General features: G+C 36.0%; 7 protein-coding genes and 12 long non-coding RNA genes across 19 annotated transcripts; 8 read left to right on the forward strand and 11 right to left on the reverse strand.

Moving 5' to 3' along the window:
* The first annotated feature begins 210 nt into the window (after nt 1-210).
* On the forward strand, nt 211-1,712 carry tif1 (translation initiation factor eIF4A Tif1). The gene has a single exon (NM_001020283.3). The coding sequence runs from the start codon at nt 244-246 to the stop codon at nt 1,420-1,422; it is 1,179 nt and encodes a 392-aa protein (NP_594854.1). The 5' UTR covers nt 211-243; the 3' UTR covers nt 1,423-1,712.
* SPOM_SPNCRNA.4293 lies at nt 688-905 on the reverse strand. Its single transcript, NR_193654.1, has one exon. It is a non-coding gene; the product is annotated as a non-coding RNA (long non-coding RNA).
* On the reverse strand, nt 1,143-1,371 carry SPOM_SPNCRNA.4294. The gene has a single exon (NR_193655.1). It is a non-coding gene; the product is annotated as a non-coding RNA (long non-coding RNA).
* A 137-nt stretch (nt 1,713-1,849) lies between the features above and the next one.
* SPOM_SPNCRNA.4295 lies at nt 1,850-4,159 on the reverse strand. The gene has a single exon (NR_193656.1). It is a non-coding gene; the product is annotated as a non-coding RNA (long non-coding RNA).
* Nucleotides 2,019-2,290, forward strand: SPOM_SPNCRNA.4296. Its single transcript, NR_193657.1, has one exon. It is a non-coding gene; the product is annotated as a non-coding RNA (long non-coding RNA).
* On the forward strand, nt 2,660-4,319 carry etd1 (Spg1-binding protein Etd1). The gene is made up of 2 exons (NM_001020284.3): nt 2,660-3,679; nt 3,742-4,319. Exons 1-2 carry the CDS (start codon nt 2,770-2,772, stop codon nt 4,005-4,007), a joined length of 1,176 nt encoding a protein of 391 aa, NP_594855.1. The 5' UTR covers nt 2,660-2,769; the 3' UTR covers nt 4,008-4,319.
* Nucleotides 4,320-4,496: 177 nt separating this feature from the next.
* win1 (MAP kinase kinase kinase Win1) lies at nt 4,497-9,529 on the forward strand. Its single transcript, NM_001020285.3, has one exon. It carries the CDS (start codon nt 5,122-5,124, stop codon nt 9,430-9,432), a length of 4,311 nt encoding a protein of 1,436 aa, NP_594856.2. The 5' UTR covers nt 4,497-5,121; the 3' UTR covers nt 9,433-9,529.
* SPOM_SPNCRNA.4297 lies at nt 5,392-5,690 on the reverse strand. Its single transcript, NR_193658.1, has one exon. It is a non-coding gene; the product is annotated as a non-coding RNA (long non-coding RNA).
* On the reverse strand, nt 6,886-8,143 carry SPOM_SPNCRNA.4298. The gene has a single exon (NR_193659.1). It is a non-coding gene; the product is annotated as a non-coding RNA (long non-coding RNA).
* SPOM_SPNCRNA.4299 lies at nt 8,246-9,142 on the reverse strand. Its single transcript, NR_193660.1, has one exon. It is a non-coding gene; the product is annotated as a non-coding RNA (long non-coding RNA).
* A 21-nt stretch (nt 9,530-9,550) lies between the features above and the next one.
* On the forward strand, nt 9,551-9,779 carry SPOM_SPNCRNA.4300. Its single transcript, NR_193661.1, has one exon. It is a non-coding gene; the product is annotated as a non-coding RNA (long non-coding RNA).
* On the reverse strand, nt 9,754-10,560 carry rpl3002 (60S ribosomal protein eL30). The gene is made up of 2 exons (NM_001020286.3): nt 10,229-10,560; nt 9,754-9,982 (listed from the first exon to the last, which is right to left on the reverse strand). Exons 1-2 carry the CDS (start codon nt 10,489-10,491, stop codon nt 9,892-9,894), a joined length of 354 nt encoding a protein of 117 aa, NP_594857.1. The 5' UTR covers nt 10,492-10,560; the 3' UTR covers nt 9,754-9,891.
* On the forward strand, nt 10,220-10,474 carry SPOM_SPNCRNA.4301. The gene has a single exon (NR_193662.1). It is a non-coding gene; the product is annotated as a non-coding RNA (long non-coding RNA).
* Nucleotides 10,561-10,839: 279 nt separating the features above from the next.
* On the reverse strand, nt 10,840-11,142 carry SPOM_SPNCRNA.4302. Its single transcript, NR_193663.1, has one exon. It is a non-coding gene; the product is annotated as a non-coding RNA (long non-coding RNA).
* Nucleotides 11,143-11,267: 125 nt separating this feature from the next.
* SPOM_SPNCRNA.4303 lies at nt 11,268-11,491 on the reverse strand. The gene has a single exon (NR_193664.1). It is a non-coding gene; the product is annotated as a non-coding RNA (long non-coding RNA).
* An 84-nt stretch (nt 11,492-11,575) lies between these two features.
* On the forward strand, nt 11,576-12,343 carry atl1 (alkyltransferase-like protein Atl1). The gene has a single exon (NM_001020287.3). The coding sequence runs from the start codon at nt 11,794-11,796 to the stop codon at nt 12,118-12,120; it is 327 nt and encodes a 108-aa protein (NP_594858.1). The 5' UTR covers nt 11,576-11,793; the 3' UTR covers nt 12,121-12,343.
* A 27-nt stretch (nt 12,344-12,370) lies between these two features.
* ubc14 (ubiquitin conjugating enzyme Ubc14) lies at nt 12,371-13,508 on the reverse strand. Its single transcript, NM_001020288.3, has 3 exons — nt 13,456-13,508; nt 13,188-13,394; nt 12,371-13,086 (listed from the first exon to the last, which is right to left on the reverse strand). The coding sequence occupies exons 1-3, from the start codon at nt 13,495-13,497 to the stop codon at nt 12,868-12,870; spliced, it is 468 nt and encodes a 155-aa protein (NP_594859.1). The 5' UTR covers nt 13,498-13,508; the 3' UTR covers nt 12,371-12,867.
* SPOM_SPNCRNA.4304 lies at nt 12,411-13,000 on the forward strand. Its single transcript, NR_193665.1, has one exon. It is a non-coding gene; the product is annotated as a non-coding RNA (long non-coding RNA).
* Nucleotides 12,531-12,893, reverse strand: sfc7 (TFIIIC subunit Sfc7; the record flags this gene model as incomplete). The annotated part of the gene is made up of 1 exon (NM_001356196.1): nt 12,531-12,893. The coding sequence occupies one exon, from the start codon at nt 12,891-12,893 to the stop codon at nt 12,531-12,533; it is 363 nt and encodes a 120-aa protein (NP_001343039.1).
* Nucleotides 13,509-13,519: the final 11 nt, after the last annotated feature.

A 13,519-nucleotide genomic window follows, 5' to 3' on the forward strand; every position in this document is an offset into this window, starting at 1 on the left:
TTTTTCTTGCTACATCATTTTTTAGAAGACATCTAAAATCTTAAAAGTAAAGTGTGTACATAAATGTTTTTATAATTTTTTTAAATAGATTTTTCAGTAAAAGTCTGTGTATTTAAAGTACTAAAATAATCAGGAATTATTACAATTTTTCAGGTGTGTGACTGTGTGTTAGAGAAAATATTTATTACAACCCTTCAACTTTTTTTCCACAACCCACTCACCTAGCTAAGCAAGATTGCTAAAATGGTAGACCAACTGGAGGATTCGGTTATTGAAACCAACTACGATGAGGTTATTGACACCTTCGACGACATGAATTTGAAGCCTGAGCTTCTCCGTGGTATTTATGCCTACGGTTTTGAGCGTCCTTCTGCCATTCAGCAAAGAGCCATTATGCCCATTTTGGGAGAGCGTGATGTCCTTGCTCAAGCTCAATCTGGTACTGGTAAGACTGCTACCTTCTCAATTTCTGTTTTGCAGAAGATTGACACTAGCTTGAAGCAATGCCAAGCTCTTATCCTTGCTCCTACCCGTGAGCTTGCTCAACAAATCCAAAAGGTTGTTGTTGCTTTAGGCGATCTCATGAATGTTGAATGCCATGCTTGTATTGGTGGTACTCTTGTTCGTGATGATATGGCTGCCTTGCAAGCTGGTGTTCACGTTGTTGTTGGTACACCAGGTCGTGTTCACGACATGATTCAACGTCGTGCTCTTCCTACCGATGCCGTCCAAATGTTTGTTCTTGATGAGGCTGATGAAATGTTGTCCCGTGGTTTCAAGGACCAAATTTACGACATTTTCCAACTTTTGCCTCCTACTGCTCAAGTTGTTCTTCTTTCTGCCACCATGCCTCAAGATGTTTTGGAAGTCACCACCAAATTTATGCGTGATCCCATTCGTATCCTTGTTAAGAAAGATGAGCTTACCTTGGAAGGTATCAAGCAATTCTATGTTGCCGTTGAAAAGGAAGAGTGGAAGCTTGACACTCTTTGCGATCTTTATGAAACCGTCACTGTTACTCAAGCCGTTATTTTCTGTAATACCCGTAGAAAGGTCGATTGGCTTACCGAGCAGCTCACTGAGCGTGATTTTACCGTCTCCTCCATGCACGGTGATATGGACCAAGCTCAACGTGATACTTTGATGCATGAGTTCCGTACTGGTTCTTCTCGTATTCTTATCACCACCGATCTTCTTGCTCGTGGTATCGATGTCCAACAAGTCTCCTTGGTTATCAACTATGACTTACCTGCTAACAGAGAAAACTACATTCACCGTATTGGTCGTGGTGGTCGTTTCGGTCGTAAGGGTGTTTCCATTAACTTTGTTACCAACGACGATGTTCGCATGATGCGTGAGATTGAACAATTCTACAATACACACATTGAGGAAATGCCTATGAACATTGCTGACTTGATTTAAAAAATACAAAAGTCCTTTCTTCTCTTTGTTCTAGATATGGAACGCTCCGTGATTGCTCTTCTCGCAACCCGGCAAACCTCCCGCAACTTAATTTATCTGCTTTTCTTTGCCCATGTTTTTAATGCTTCTTTTATCTGTGCCGGTTGATAGCTGCTCACCATATGGTTTTTTGTGAGTCGTGTTAGTGTTTGCTGAGAAAGGATTTTTTTTTTCGGCTACGCTGTTTATTCATTAGGTCACAAAATAAAAGGCTGGATTTGGTTGATTTACATATATTTACTCTTCTTTTGAGCCTCGTGTAGCTGTTCTGTGATTACTTTTATAAATGTGTTGTAGTTTGGTTAGAAGGTTTGTCGTTTTTTTGTTTTTTGGTAAAACTAAATGAGTGAATAGAGGATGTCAATCTGTATTTTGGATTGAACTTTTATTTACTGCGTATACCTTTGTGGAATTAATTTTTTTGCTCAGAGCTAACGTATTTGTGTTAACCGTAACTGTCCAGTCGTACTTTTGTAAGGAATTAGGAAGTTCCTTTTGCTAAAAGTTAAATGGTCTGTAGTAATAAACAATTCTGCTAGGTAAAAGTTATTATTAATCATTGATCCATTAACCTATTATATTCGCTATGTTTATATTAACTGTGAGATTAAAGGTTGCATCACTTTACGCTCTCAAAAACGTAGCTTTAAACTGCAAACATTATTTGACTAGTTTTAAAGAGTTTGACTTTTAAGTCAATGTAATGAAAGAAAAGAAGAAAACAATGTTTTCCCTGCATCAACAGAGTTAGTTGAAGAGTTTATCGTAAGCAAGTAAAGAAAGTTGAAAGGCGTATAGCAACTTTTGATGCTAACATTGTGCTCATGAACGAGCAGTGGCTTTGAATCTTTGTAGAGTCATTCATCTTTTCAGTTTTTGGCTAACTTATTTATTTTAAGTTGAACATTTTTAATGAATAAAACTTGTAATAGACAGTCTTTTCCATTTCCTAGTCTATCTCTGCTAGCATTCCATCTTTACAAAGCCCTATTTAACGTAACCACGATTAACGCGTTATAAAGTATTTATCAGAATTATATAGCGCTTAAACAACATAACGAATTGCGTTCTTTGATGTTATAGAACTTTGTATTTCCTTATAAATCATTTACAGATTCATGTTCAAAATTCGTTATGTCGTTCTCATGACGACCGTTTGTTTACTAACAAAAGCGTGGTCTTGACGAAAGTGCCTTCTACCATTATTTACACACTTGAATGGGTTGACGCGTACAGTCTTTTCTCTACGGCAATAATTCTTTCTTTAATTTAGCTTAAGAGAAATATAGATTTACGAGTATTTCGTCAATGGGAGTTGTATACGGCAGTCAACAAAATTTAAGTGAATATTTCTATTCTTCTGTCAATATGGCAGAGGTTCCAGATACTTTCGAAGAGAATAGGGGTCATTCTTTTGAAGGTGTGACTCTACAACGAAGGCATGTGAAAGGCATGAAAAGTTATGGTTCAGATATTACACCGAGGCGCCCTAAACAGCTTGGATTACCGAAAGAAGTTAACACCTCCGAATGCATAGATCAAGGCTCATGGAGGAAACCCTCAGCATTTGAAAGCTTAAGAAGTTACTCCCGAAAATTTTCTAAACGAATTTTTTCATTCATAGGAGTTGAGTCAAAAAGTACTGTACAACGCAACGCTTCAGGTGCAGACAGTACGTCGTTGTCTCACTTTACGGCGAATGAGATAAACAAAGGCAACTGTAAAAAAACTGCGTTAAGTAATGAATTTAATTCGGCCAATAAAGGGAGCAAGGCTAGTGGTGTAGGTGCTGAACTACCTTCAGTTAATGGATTTATTGAAGGTGAGCTTCATGATGATAATGAGACAGATTCCTTTCGGATAAATGAATTAGCTAAGCAAATCCAAGAAACTTCTTTGGGTGCGACTACGCAAGAAGATGAGAGTTCGGATGGTATTTGCTGGGACGAGTTATCGACTACTTCGCCAGAGTCGTCGAAAGTGTCGGAACCTATCATTCAAGACAATACGCAAACGACTCATATAAATAACGATTCATCGGATATTCGATTTTCATCTCGTTGCGATTTATTTGCGGACGATGCGGATTCAGATTGGGAGCAGGACTTTAATGTGAAATTCGATAGTCCATTGATAATTCCCGAAACGGTAAACAGTGCAGGACACACCGTTCGAGAACAGCTTTTTGAGGTGAAGGAATTTACGAGATCCATCAAAGGTAAGACATTCATGTGTTGTAATGCTTTAGTTTTAACCGCTGCTAACTAAAAACACAAATAGACTTAAAAGATCTTTACGAAAAGGCAAATTCCAAAGATATTTACGACAAGGACTCAGAGATTTTAGGAGAGGCTAAGGCTATTCTACGGTTAGCGGATCCTGCAAATTATTCTGATTTAAAGGATGAGGACGCGCAAAACATTTTATCAAAATATAAAGTTAAGTTGGAAGGGGATTCTTCATTAGATTTCGATGCGTCCATGCTACCAGGGCTAAACGATCATGTGCATTATTTAATGTCCCAACTCCAACTATTATTACACTGAGTTTCTCTTTTTGGCTATTTAATCCATTAATGGAATGGGAAGTATCTATTTTGTTATCCAAAGTGTCAAAATTTCGCTTAGGATAATTTCAATAATTGTGAGAACAGTTTCGCATTGGTGGATAGCAAGTAAAGGTGAAACTGGCCATTACAACCTTTTTATACTTCTGCATCTTAAGAAGCTTTTGGTTTTATTGTAAATTTCTTTCGTTTTCTCTTTTTAATAAATCTATTTTGCAATAATATTTCGGAAAAAGTACTAGACAGATGTTTTGTCTTTTGTGAATATTAGTCCAACCTTTATTCTGTGATAAAAAGATTTTATTAAATTAAAGTAAAAGAATGTAAATCAAAAATACCTGAAAACCCATATCTATGATTTTGCTATTTAGTGAGAAATTCCTCATTGCACTGAAAATCCTTAAAACTAGTACCCCACTTCATACTATACTACGGGGTTAGACCACAATTAGTTGTTTATCCTTTGCACACCGCAAACCTATAAATTTTCTTTTTGTCAATTCCACATATTCTACAAGGAGGATTGACTTTTTAGTTCACTGATTATTGCTCTTTCAACAATTTATACGCGGTAGTTTTACTGCTCTTCGGCTCGTATAATTTTTTTACACAACACTTTTATCGATTTTTTAAGCCGAATTTCTACATTTAATATTTTATCATTTTTTTCTGCTCATTAATATTTACCGTATCTTTTCGAAAACCCATTGCTTTGGATGTGTGTGTGTGTCTCTCTCTCTACGTTCCTCAATTTGACTGCATTACTTTAATATACTTACAACCTGAATTCTGTTCGGTTGGTAATTCCTGCAATCGTTATTTGTCTTTGTCAACTTCGGATTTTTTATTTTTACATATAACAGTAGTTGCATTGACTTCGCTGCACAATTCCTTACACTGAGTTGGCATTCCTTGCATCTGTAAACCACTTTTTCATTACCCACTCCCATTTTTGACTTCAGTAAACAATTATTCTACTACTACTTGCCACTATTCCAAACTTATCTGTTTCCCGTTTTGGGTTTAAATTTGGGTATAACGGTCTTTTTTATACATAACTTCTGAAGCAATTCGAAATTTGTTCCTCAACAAACATGGAAAATATTTTGGATCCTTCTGTGGTCAATTCACATATACTAGAAAATGGCTCAAGGCGATCTTCTATCAATCCAATTCTTGATAGTGAATTGCGTGATAAAACATTTGAAAAGGCTCATCGTCGCTCTTTGACTTTACTTTCAAGTTTTACCTCGTCTATGCTTGAACTTCCTAACAACGGAAAAGAAGAAAATCACAGAAGGCCATCTGTTGCGCGTAGCTCAAGTGATAGATCCAAGGCGAGCGCCAAAGAGGACTTATTTTCAGAAGCTTTCAGAATGGCTGAACAGCCTCCAGCCGAGGCCCTTACTATTTCTACCCCTGTTGACCCAATCAATATTGATGAATTAGATCGTGCTTATGCCGTAAGTCCAAGCGATACTAGTAATCTACTACATCCTCCTACTTCTTCCTCTTCCATTCCTATACCAATTAAGAATGCTGGTCATTCAAACCTCGATCATCCTATCCGACCTAGTCTGCAAAGTAGTATTAGCTCAAATAGGATAATAAAGTCTCCCGGTATTAAGGAAGACGATTATATGCACAGAGGACGTTCTATTTCGTCGCCAATGATTGATGTTGAACACATAAATTCAACAGCAGTTCCAAGCAAAACTAAAAATTTGCCAGAAAAGCCCAAGCGTTCTCACAAACTAAGAAATTCTATAACATTTGCTAAAATTGAAGATCATCCTGAGAGGAAATCTCAATTAAGACGACTGAGTAGTTCGTTAAAGTGTTTTGACCCAGAATATGATTATAACGATCCTTCTCTAAGCATTCGTCGTGATAGTTCAACTTATTACTTTTCTAATGTTAATGAAACTTATGATGAGGAGGACTCGGATTTAGATTCTGAGACTTCAACTGTAAATTGGGTACAATCTGTTCTGAATCTCCCATCCTTACTTTCTGATGATTTAATGGCTAACCCAAAAAACAAAGAACGTTTTGAATGGCAATATATGTTGACTTCAGTTCTGACTGGTGATATAGTCCGATCTGAAAAATTACGGCTAAGAAAGATTGCTTCTTCTCGAGAAGGGCGAAATAGTGATTATTCTGATAATTTGTGGATGGAAATATGGTGTTGGCTTACTCATCGTTCCGTTGATTCTTATAGAGAAAATTTAAAACATCTTCGTACGGGTATGGTTGATGTGCTACTGGCCATTATGAATTTTCATTGGGATGAGAGCAACGAATTAACCCCTATTGTTGCTGTCGATAACATGCTGCAAAAACTTGATAAATATGAACGTTTATATCCTTCACGTCGTTCTATCCTTCAGGAACATTCATTATATGCTTCAGAATCTTTTCAGCACAAGTTGGATGTCTTGACGGCTTATTCTAATGTCACTCATGCGCTAGAAATTCAAGTTAACATTATTCGCTCGTGGGTTGGTAATGAGGAAATGGACATTACCAAAAATACTACAAATTCTATTAATAACGTTTCTCAAATTTCAAACGGACCATTTGTGGAGCGCTTTTATAGAGAAACCGGTTTGATTCGAGCTTTTGAGCAAAGAATCATGACTAATATGAATAGCGTATTAAGCAAAGTTTGTAATACGATTGTTACATATGCGGATGATTTAAAAAGTTATGGCTTGCCGCTTATTGCTGATGATTACATGCGTCTTCTTTCTTTTCCGTTTAGGTTAATCAAAGAGTTCCTAAATCTTCGCTTATCATGTGCAGAAAATATTACCTCAATTTCTTTATTTACGATTGACTCTTTACTAGATGACCTTCGGAACACTATGAAAGTTGCCGTCCATATCATTCAACAACACACTGTTCTAATCAAACCTTTTCGTGATGATAGCAAATTTGTTGATGAAAACCAGTCCTTAAACAATATTTTAGTTGCCTCATTGAAATTTTACTTCAATTTATTACATCGTAAGGTTCGCAATGGCTGTGCCTTGCTGCATTTCAAAGAAACCGAAATTTTAGAAGGAGAATGGGATTTTCTGCTCGCTGTTTGTCCCCACATCGAACACGGATTCCAAATTATGTCTAAAAGTCTTTCTTCGCTGGTTGGTGAAATATTGACCAATATCAATAGGTATCTAAAAGATCAGCTGCAGGGGCCCGATACCGATGACTCTGCATTGATCACCTCATTTTATATCAAGGTGCTTGACTGTGTTAGAATTCGCTTCCGAAAATTGATGAGTTTTACTCGTATACTAAAAGCGCATTTGGAAAATTCTTGCGAGTACGTTATTAAAGAGAATTCATTATCCCTTTTAATACAACGCCTTGAAGAATCAAATCACGTTTTGACATATACGGCGAGTATCGAACATGAAGGAGCATACGTAATTGTTCCAGGACACCTAGTTGATTCCCCTAATATACTTCGTGAGGTACTTTCAATGACTTTTAATAAAGGAGATAATAATTTTGAAAGTGTACCTCCATATGCGGTTGTATTGGCTCCAGACAGCTCAATATGTTGGAACGGCCATGTTACAGATCTTGATATTCCGGAAGTGTCAATTTCCATTGCTCCTAACTGTGTCCGTTTAGTAACGTTAGCGACAGCTAATCAACTCTCTGTTATCGAAGATTATTTTATTAGTATAGTTGGTGACACAGTCTCACTTGTTGATTCTGCGAAAGCAAATTCATCCAAAATCAACAAACAAATGACCAAAATTAAACGAAATTCTTTGAAGTTGGCTTTGTCATTGCTTGATGTGATACAAACAATTCGTACAAGGTACCATGGCATGAATTGCCAAAATCTAATTCATTATTCTTTTTCTTACGCCATTGAATTTGCACAACGATTAATGAGGCTTTCGATCCTAGACGCATCTAGCATTGGGCTGATTCGTCGCAAAATGATACAGCTGGCGATCAGTTGGGTTGGATTCATCTATGAGGATTGTTCTCCTACCGATAGAAATACGTTTCGTTGGACTGTTACGGCTTTAGAATTCGCAATGATTATGACATACGGTTCGAACATTTTAATGATTGATAAAAAATCATTTGAAGAACTCAAAGAAAAGGTTGGAAAATGTGTGGCATTATTACTTTTGCACTTTGATGTTATGGGTACTAAACATGCTGGTCGTAGTATGGACCAACAAGCTGGAGATATACCAGCTCGCCTTGTTCGAAATAATTCCGACCGAAGTCGTTTATCGGATAATGAGTTGGCTTCCTTTGTCAAGGAGGAGGTTATGCATCGGATAATTGAACTAGAAAGTAATAGAAGGGACCGACTTTATAAGTCCCAGCTCATTGGACGTGTTTTGGATGATACGACAAAGGAGAACAGGCTATTGAAAGAGCTAGCCTCTTCGAAATCTAATATCACGATTCGATGGCAACAGGGTGGACTTATAGGTAGCGGTTCTTTCGGTACGGTTTATCGTGCTGTTAACTTGGATACAGGAGATTTAATGGCTGTTAAAGAAGTGGCATTGCATAAACCTCGTATATCTAGACCGATGATCAAGAGGATTAAAGGTGAAATGTTAGTACTTGAACTCTTTGATCATCCTAATGTCGTATCGTATTATGGTATCGAAGTGCATCGTGAAAAAGTTAATATATTTATGGAACTTTGTCAAGGCTCTTCGCTTTTCGAATTTCTACGTTACGGTAGAATTGAGGACGAATTGGTAATTCAAGTTTATGTCCTACAATTATTAGAAGGATTGGCTTACATACACTCCTGTGGTGTTTCACATCAAGATGTAAAGCCTGAGAATATCCTTTTTGATCACAACGGGATCATGAAATTTACAGATTTTGGTTCTGCCAAGATGTCGGGTTCTGCTTCAACTAAAATTTTTGAACAGTTAACACAACAAGAAGAGGAAGAGTTTGAAAAAGACTCGGAATTTTTGCAGCATCTAGACCAAAATCGCGGTTACTCCTTGACAGGAACACCTACGTATATGGCGCCAGAATTAATTCTTGGTAATCCGTCCGAAAGGGTTGGTGCTATGGATATTTGGTCACTTGGATGTGTTATTGTTGAAATGGCTACGGGTTCCCCACCTTGGCCTAGATTAGATAATCATTTTTCTTTGATGTATCACATTGCTGCACATAATCCTCCTATTATTCCTGCAGATGATCAGCTTTCGCCTTTGGGTCAAAATTTCCTCAAACGTTGTTTTGTTTCTGATCCCAATCAGCGCGCTACAGCTGCCGAATTATTAATGGATCCATGGGTGTATCCCTTACGGGCTGGTACGGAATTCGATCTTATGAACTCATCCGTAGTCGAATCAGCGCCTTCTACCAATGGTGCTCCGTTGGAACTTTAGATGTTTGCTATGTTTTACACCTTATGACTATTTTTTGGATACGGTTTTAATTTAATACTTAATTAATAGAGACGAGAAATATTATAAAGTCCTAAACACTTTGTAAGTTTTGTATTCGTAGCAATCTATGCGGTATTCATTAAATGAATCGTTATTGAATTAGTTGAGTGTAAAAGTGACTTTATCATAGAATCATTTTTACTACGGCGCTAGGAAGAGACGTTAATTAAATTACCTTGCTACAACAATCAAACGTAAATACAATGCATATATTGATGAGTTTCATTGTTACGCTAATATACAAGATAGATCAGCCTAATGCTGAATTTTTTACATTTGTTTAGATATGTCAAGCTAAAGAGTTCCTGGATTCTACCAGAAACTTGGAAATCCAATAAAAATAATCCGATTTATTTTATCTGCCATAACATTGATTTTAAAAATTTTAATAAGTTTTACCTAAGCAGCAAGAATGTCGGAATCGCCAGCATCAATAACTGCTAATACACCGACGCGAAATAATTTACCACATGCAGTTCCTAAATCAATACTTGAAAACAGTTAGTAAAACAAAATTCGACTCCCAATTAAGATCTCTGTCGAAATCAAAAAGGCTTCAAAAAGCTAGCCATTAAACAGTGTTTCTCAACATCAATTGCTATATTTTTCTTTCAAAGAAATGATGGTCATAAAATTAGCATAGTTTAAATGTAATGGTTTAAAAGTAAAAATAATTTCAAAACGCTTCTAAGTCAAAGTCGATGTTGAGGAAAACCCTTACAAGCTAGTTACTTACTTGTTTCCACTGTAGTGGTGTACAGAGCAGCGAGAAAGCATCGCATAGTATTCCAACTCGGATTTACGTAGAGGAGGGGCATTTGCGGCAATGAGGATCAATTTAGCTTTACCAGAACGAAGGGTTTTTAAAGTCGATTTGTATCCCAAAACGTATTTCCCACTTTTCATAGTCAACGCCAACTTGGAATTAATAGTATCTCCCGACTTCTTTCCCTTTTTGGAAACAGCGGCAACGGGTGCAGTGGTAGGTGCAGCAGACATTTTAAAAAAAAAACAAGGAAATAAAGAGATAAAAGGCTTAGGGTTTTCTGCCGAAAGATAGAAGTTTGTAAAGTTGTTAACTAAATGAAATTCAAAGTAATGTTTTCCAAGAAAAACAGTCACATAAATCCAAACAACAAAACTTTTAGTTTCTGTGCATTGGTGCGTAGTTCGTTAGTGTGTGGTACAATTTGCTATAATAAAATGTAAACAAAAAATGTCAAGTAATAAAAAGCAAATTTCTCAAGGTAAAGAAATCATCACTTTTCATTTTTTGTTTTATTTTAATTATTTCCTCAATAGTAAAAGATTTGTATTTTACGATATCTCGCGGATCCAATGGCTCAATAAACTATAATGCAGTTATTTCTAGCCTTTGTCCCTCTAACGATAAATTGTTCTTTGCAGTCGATGCGCTTATCCTTCAATTCATTTAGAAGTATTTATTGAAGCTAAATTGTAGTCTTGAAAATGCCTAAACTGTACGTTAAATTATTGATGGTGCAGTACGAATTGAGAGCAGCAAATAAATGGTTTTGAGTTCTTTTTTTTTTATGTAAATATGTGCCATTTGACAAAATCGTTAAGCGTTTTTTTCGGTCTTCCTAGGTCTACGGGTTCTTTGTATTAAGTTTTTTTTTTTTTTTTTTTTTTTTTTTGTTTTCCCCTACTATAAAGAATCTTGTCATACATATTTGAACAAATAATACGCGATAAGAAGGAAATAAACTTTTATTCACAATATATGAAAAACCGAGGAATAACCTGGTTAGAGGGTCTCTACATATTTCCCAATTTTTTATTTACTAAAGAAAAAATAAAATATCAAATCATAAATAATGATTTTATCCTCAATATTTAACAAATAAAAATAAAATCTTGATTGAAGAAATAAAATCCATTTCATTTTTAACTTAGCAGAATGTCCTTTAAAACATAGATTAAAAAAATATTCGCTTTAGCTTCTTTTAATTGTGAATAAAGCCCTAAAACACTCTAAAGCTTTGCAGATGATTGTTTGTATGAAAAAAAATCTCAACACTGTACCATATATCAATGCTAAACGTAAAAATATGCCAATCTTAAATCTGAACGCACTGGTTTTTTAAATCAAATATATTAGAAGTAAATTAGTCCAAAAGTTGAACAGGTGCGATTTTTTCATTAATTAATTAATTTAATTTTTTTTTTGGGACACATCGTACACGAATCTTCTTCGCTTTATACTTTATGAATTAAGAATCTCTTACTTTGTCAACTTGGTGGAGCAATTACAAAAACAGTTAGAAAAATTCATATAAAATGCGTATGGACGAATTTTATACAAAGGTCTATGACGCTGTTTGCGAGATTCCATATGGTAAAGTAAGTACTTATGGAGAAATTGCAAGGTATGTTGGCATGCCTTCATATGCCAGACAAGTAGGTCAAGCTATGAAACATTTACATCCTGAAACTCATGTTCCTTGGCATCGAGTCATCAATAGCCGTGGCACCATTTCTAAAAGAGATATCTCTGCTGGTGAACAGAGACAGAAGGATCGGTTGGAAGAAGAGGGTGTCGAAATTTACCAAACGTCTTTAGGAGAGTACAAGTTGAATTTACCAGAATACATGTGGAAGCCTTAATACGATTACTTAATTGGCAAATATCGTTGCATTTTCTATTTCTCTTGAAACGAGCAATCAACCTCCTTCTTTTGGTCAAAATGTAAATCTAATCTTTTTATCTCTAATAATGTCCTCAACATTTAACGTCTATCAACTTCGGTATAAAAATACGCTTAGAATATAATACATTTTTCCTTTTAACAACGTAATGTTCTTACGGGTTCAAGAAAGTTTCATTAGTTCATAACCATATATGTATGAAAATTTAGCGTATAAAGTTACTTAATACATTAAAAGTGATCTTTTGTCGCAACTTAATGTAAAATACCTGAAGAGATAAATACAGATGAATTTCAGAATTCAAAACAAAATGTACCATAAAACTTCAGCAACAGATTTCTTAATCTAATTTCATCACTAAGATACGCTCAATTCTCGGAGATATTTTCAGGCTCTCCTTGTGTCGGAGAATGGATTGATGATGATGGCGATGGGTTTTTAGGAACAAGTCGTATTTGCTCCAACATAAGTCGTCTTTTACAAAGAACAAGGCCATCACGAGAAAGTTCAGAATCATTCACCGAAGGAACGACAATATCTGTTCCAATCGGCTGGTGCCAGGTACCTCTGAAAAACATTCCTCCGATTCTGACAATAGGGTGCGGTTGGTCGATTCCTAAAATCGAAAAGTCATCGGAAGATTGAAAGTCCAAAGATGAATTTTGGAATTGGAATACAATATTTTCAACGTCATCAACGTCAGTTTCAAGACTTGGCGAATTGCTCGACATAATCCCTAGCAATTTTGTCAAACGAAGGGCGATCGTTTCGATATTGTTCAGCGATGGAAGCTACAAGAGGATCGTCAGGATTAGGTTCCCTAAGAAGTTGCAAAATTTGCTCCAAAACACTCCTCAGTTTGATGCTGGGTTTGAAAACTTGTTGTTTCAAAATGGCCAAACAAACGTTTCCTTCAGAGTCAAACTAAACAGGTTAGAAAATTCATAAATATATAAATAATTATGTATCTCGTTTAAAAATGTGATCAATGATTACTCCATACAGAAATACGATAAAATGCTTACATTTGGATGGTATATTCTGGTAGTAAACTCAATAGTAGGAGGCTGAAATGGATAGTCCAAAGGAAATTTTAATGAGAAATGAAATTTTCCCCCTGCGTACACCGAATCCGATGGACCAAGAGCTGTACAAGCCCAGTGAAATAGATTGTCGTCAACTAGGTTAACTCGAATATCTGGAATAGGGTGTTCTCGCAAGTCAGAATATTCCTGGTTACCATTTGAATATTAGCTATGTAAGAATAAAGTAAAAATATAAAAATTTACTTACTTTTGTCAGTCTTCTGGAAGATGAAGGTGATGCAGACGCCATTTGGTAAGGGTAGAGAGCAGTA

The sequence above is a fragment of the Schizosaccharomyces pombe genome, assembly GCF_000002945.2.
Source record: "Schizosaccharomyces pombe strain 972h- genome assembly, chromosome: I".
Taxonomy (NCBI): Eukaryota; Fungi; Ascomycota; class Schizosaccharomycetes; order Schizosaccharomycetales; family Schizosaccharomycetaceae; genus Schizosaccharomyces; species Schizosaccharomyces pombe.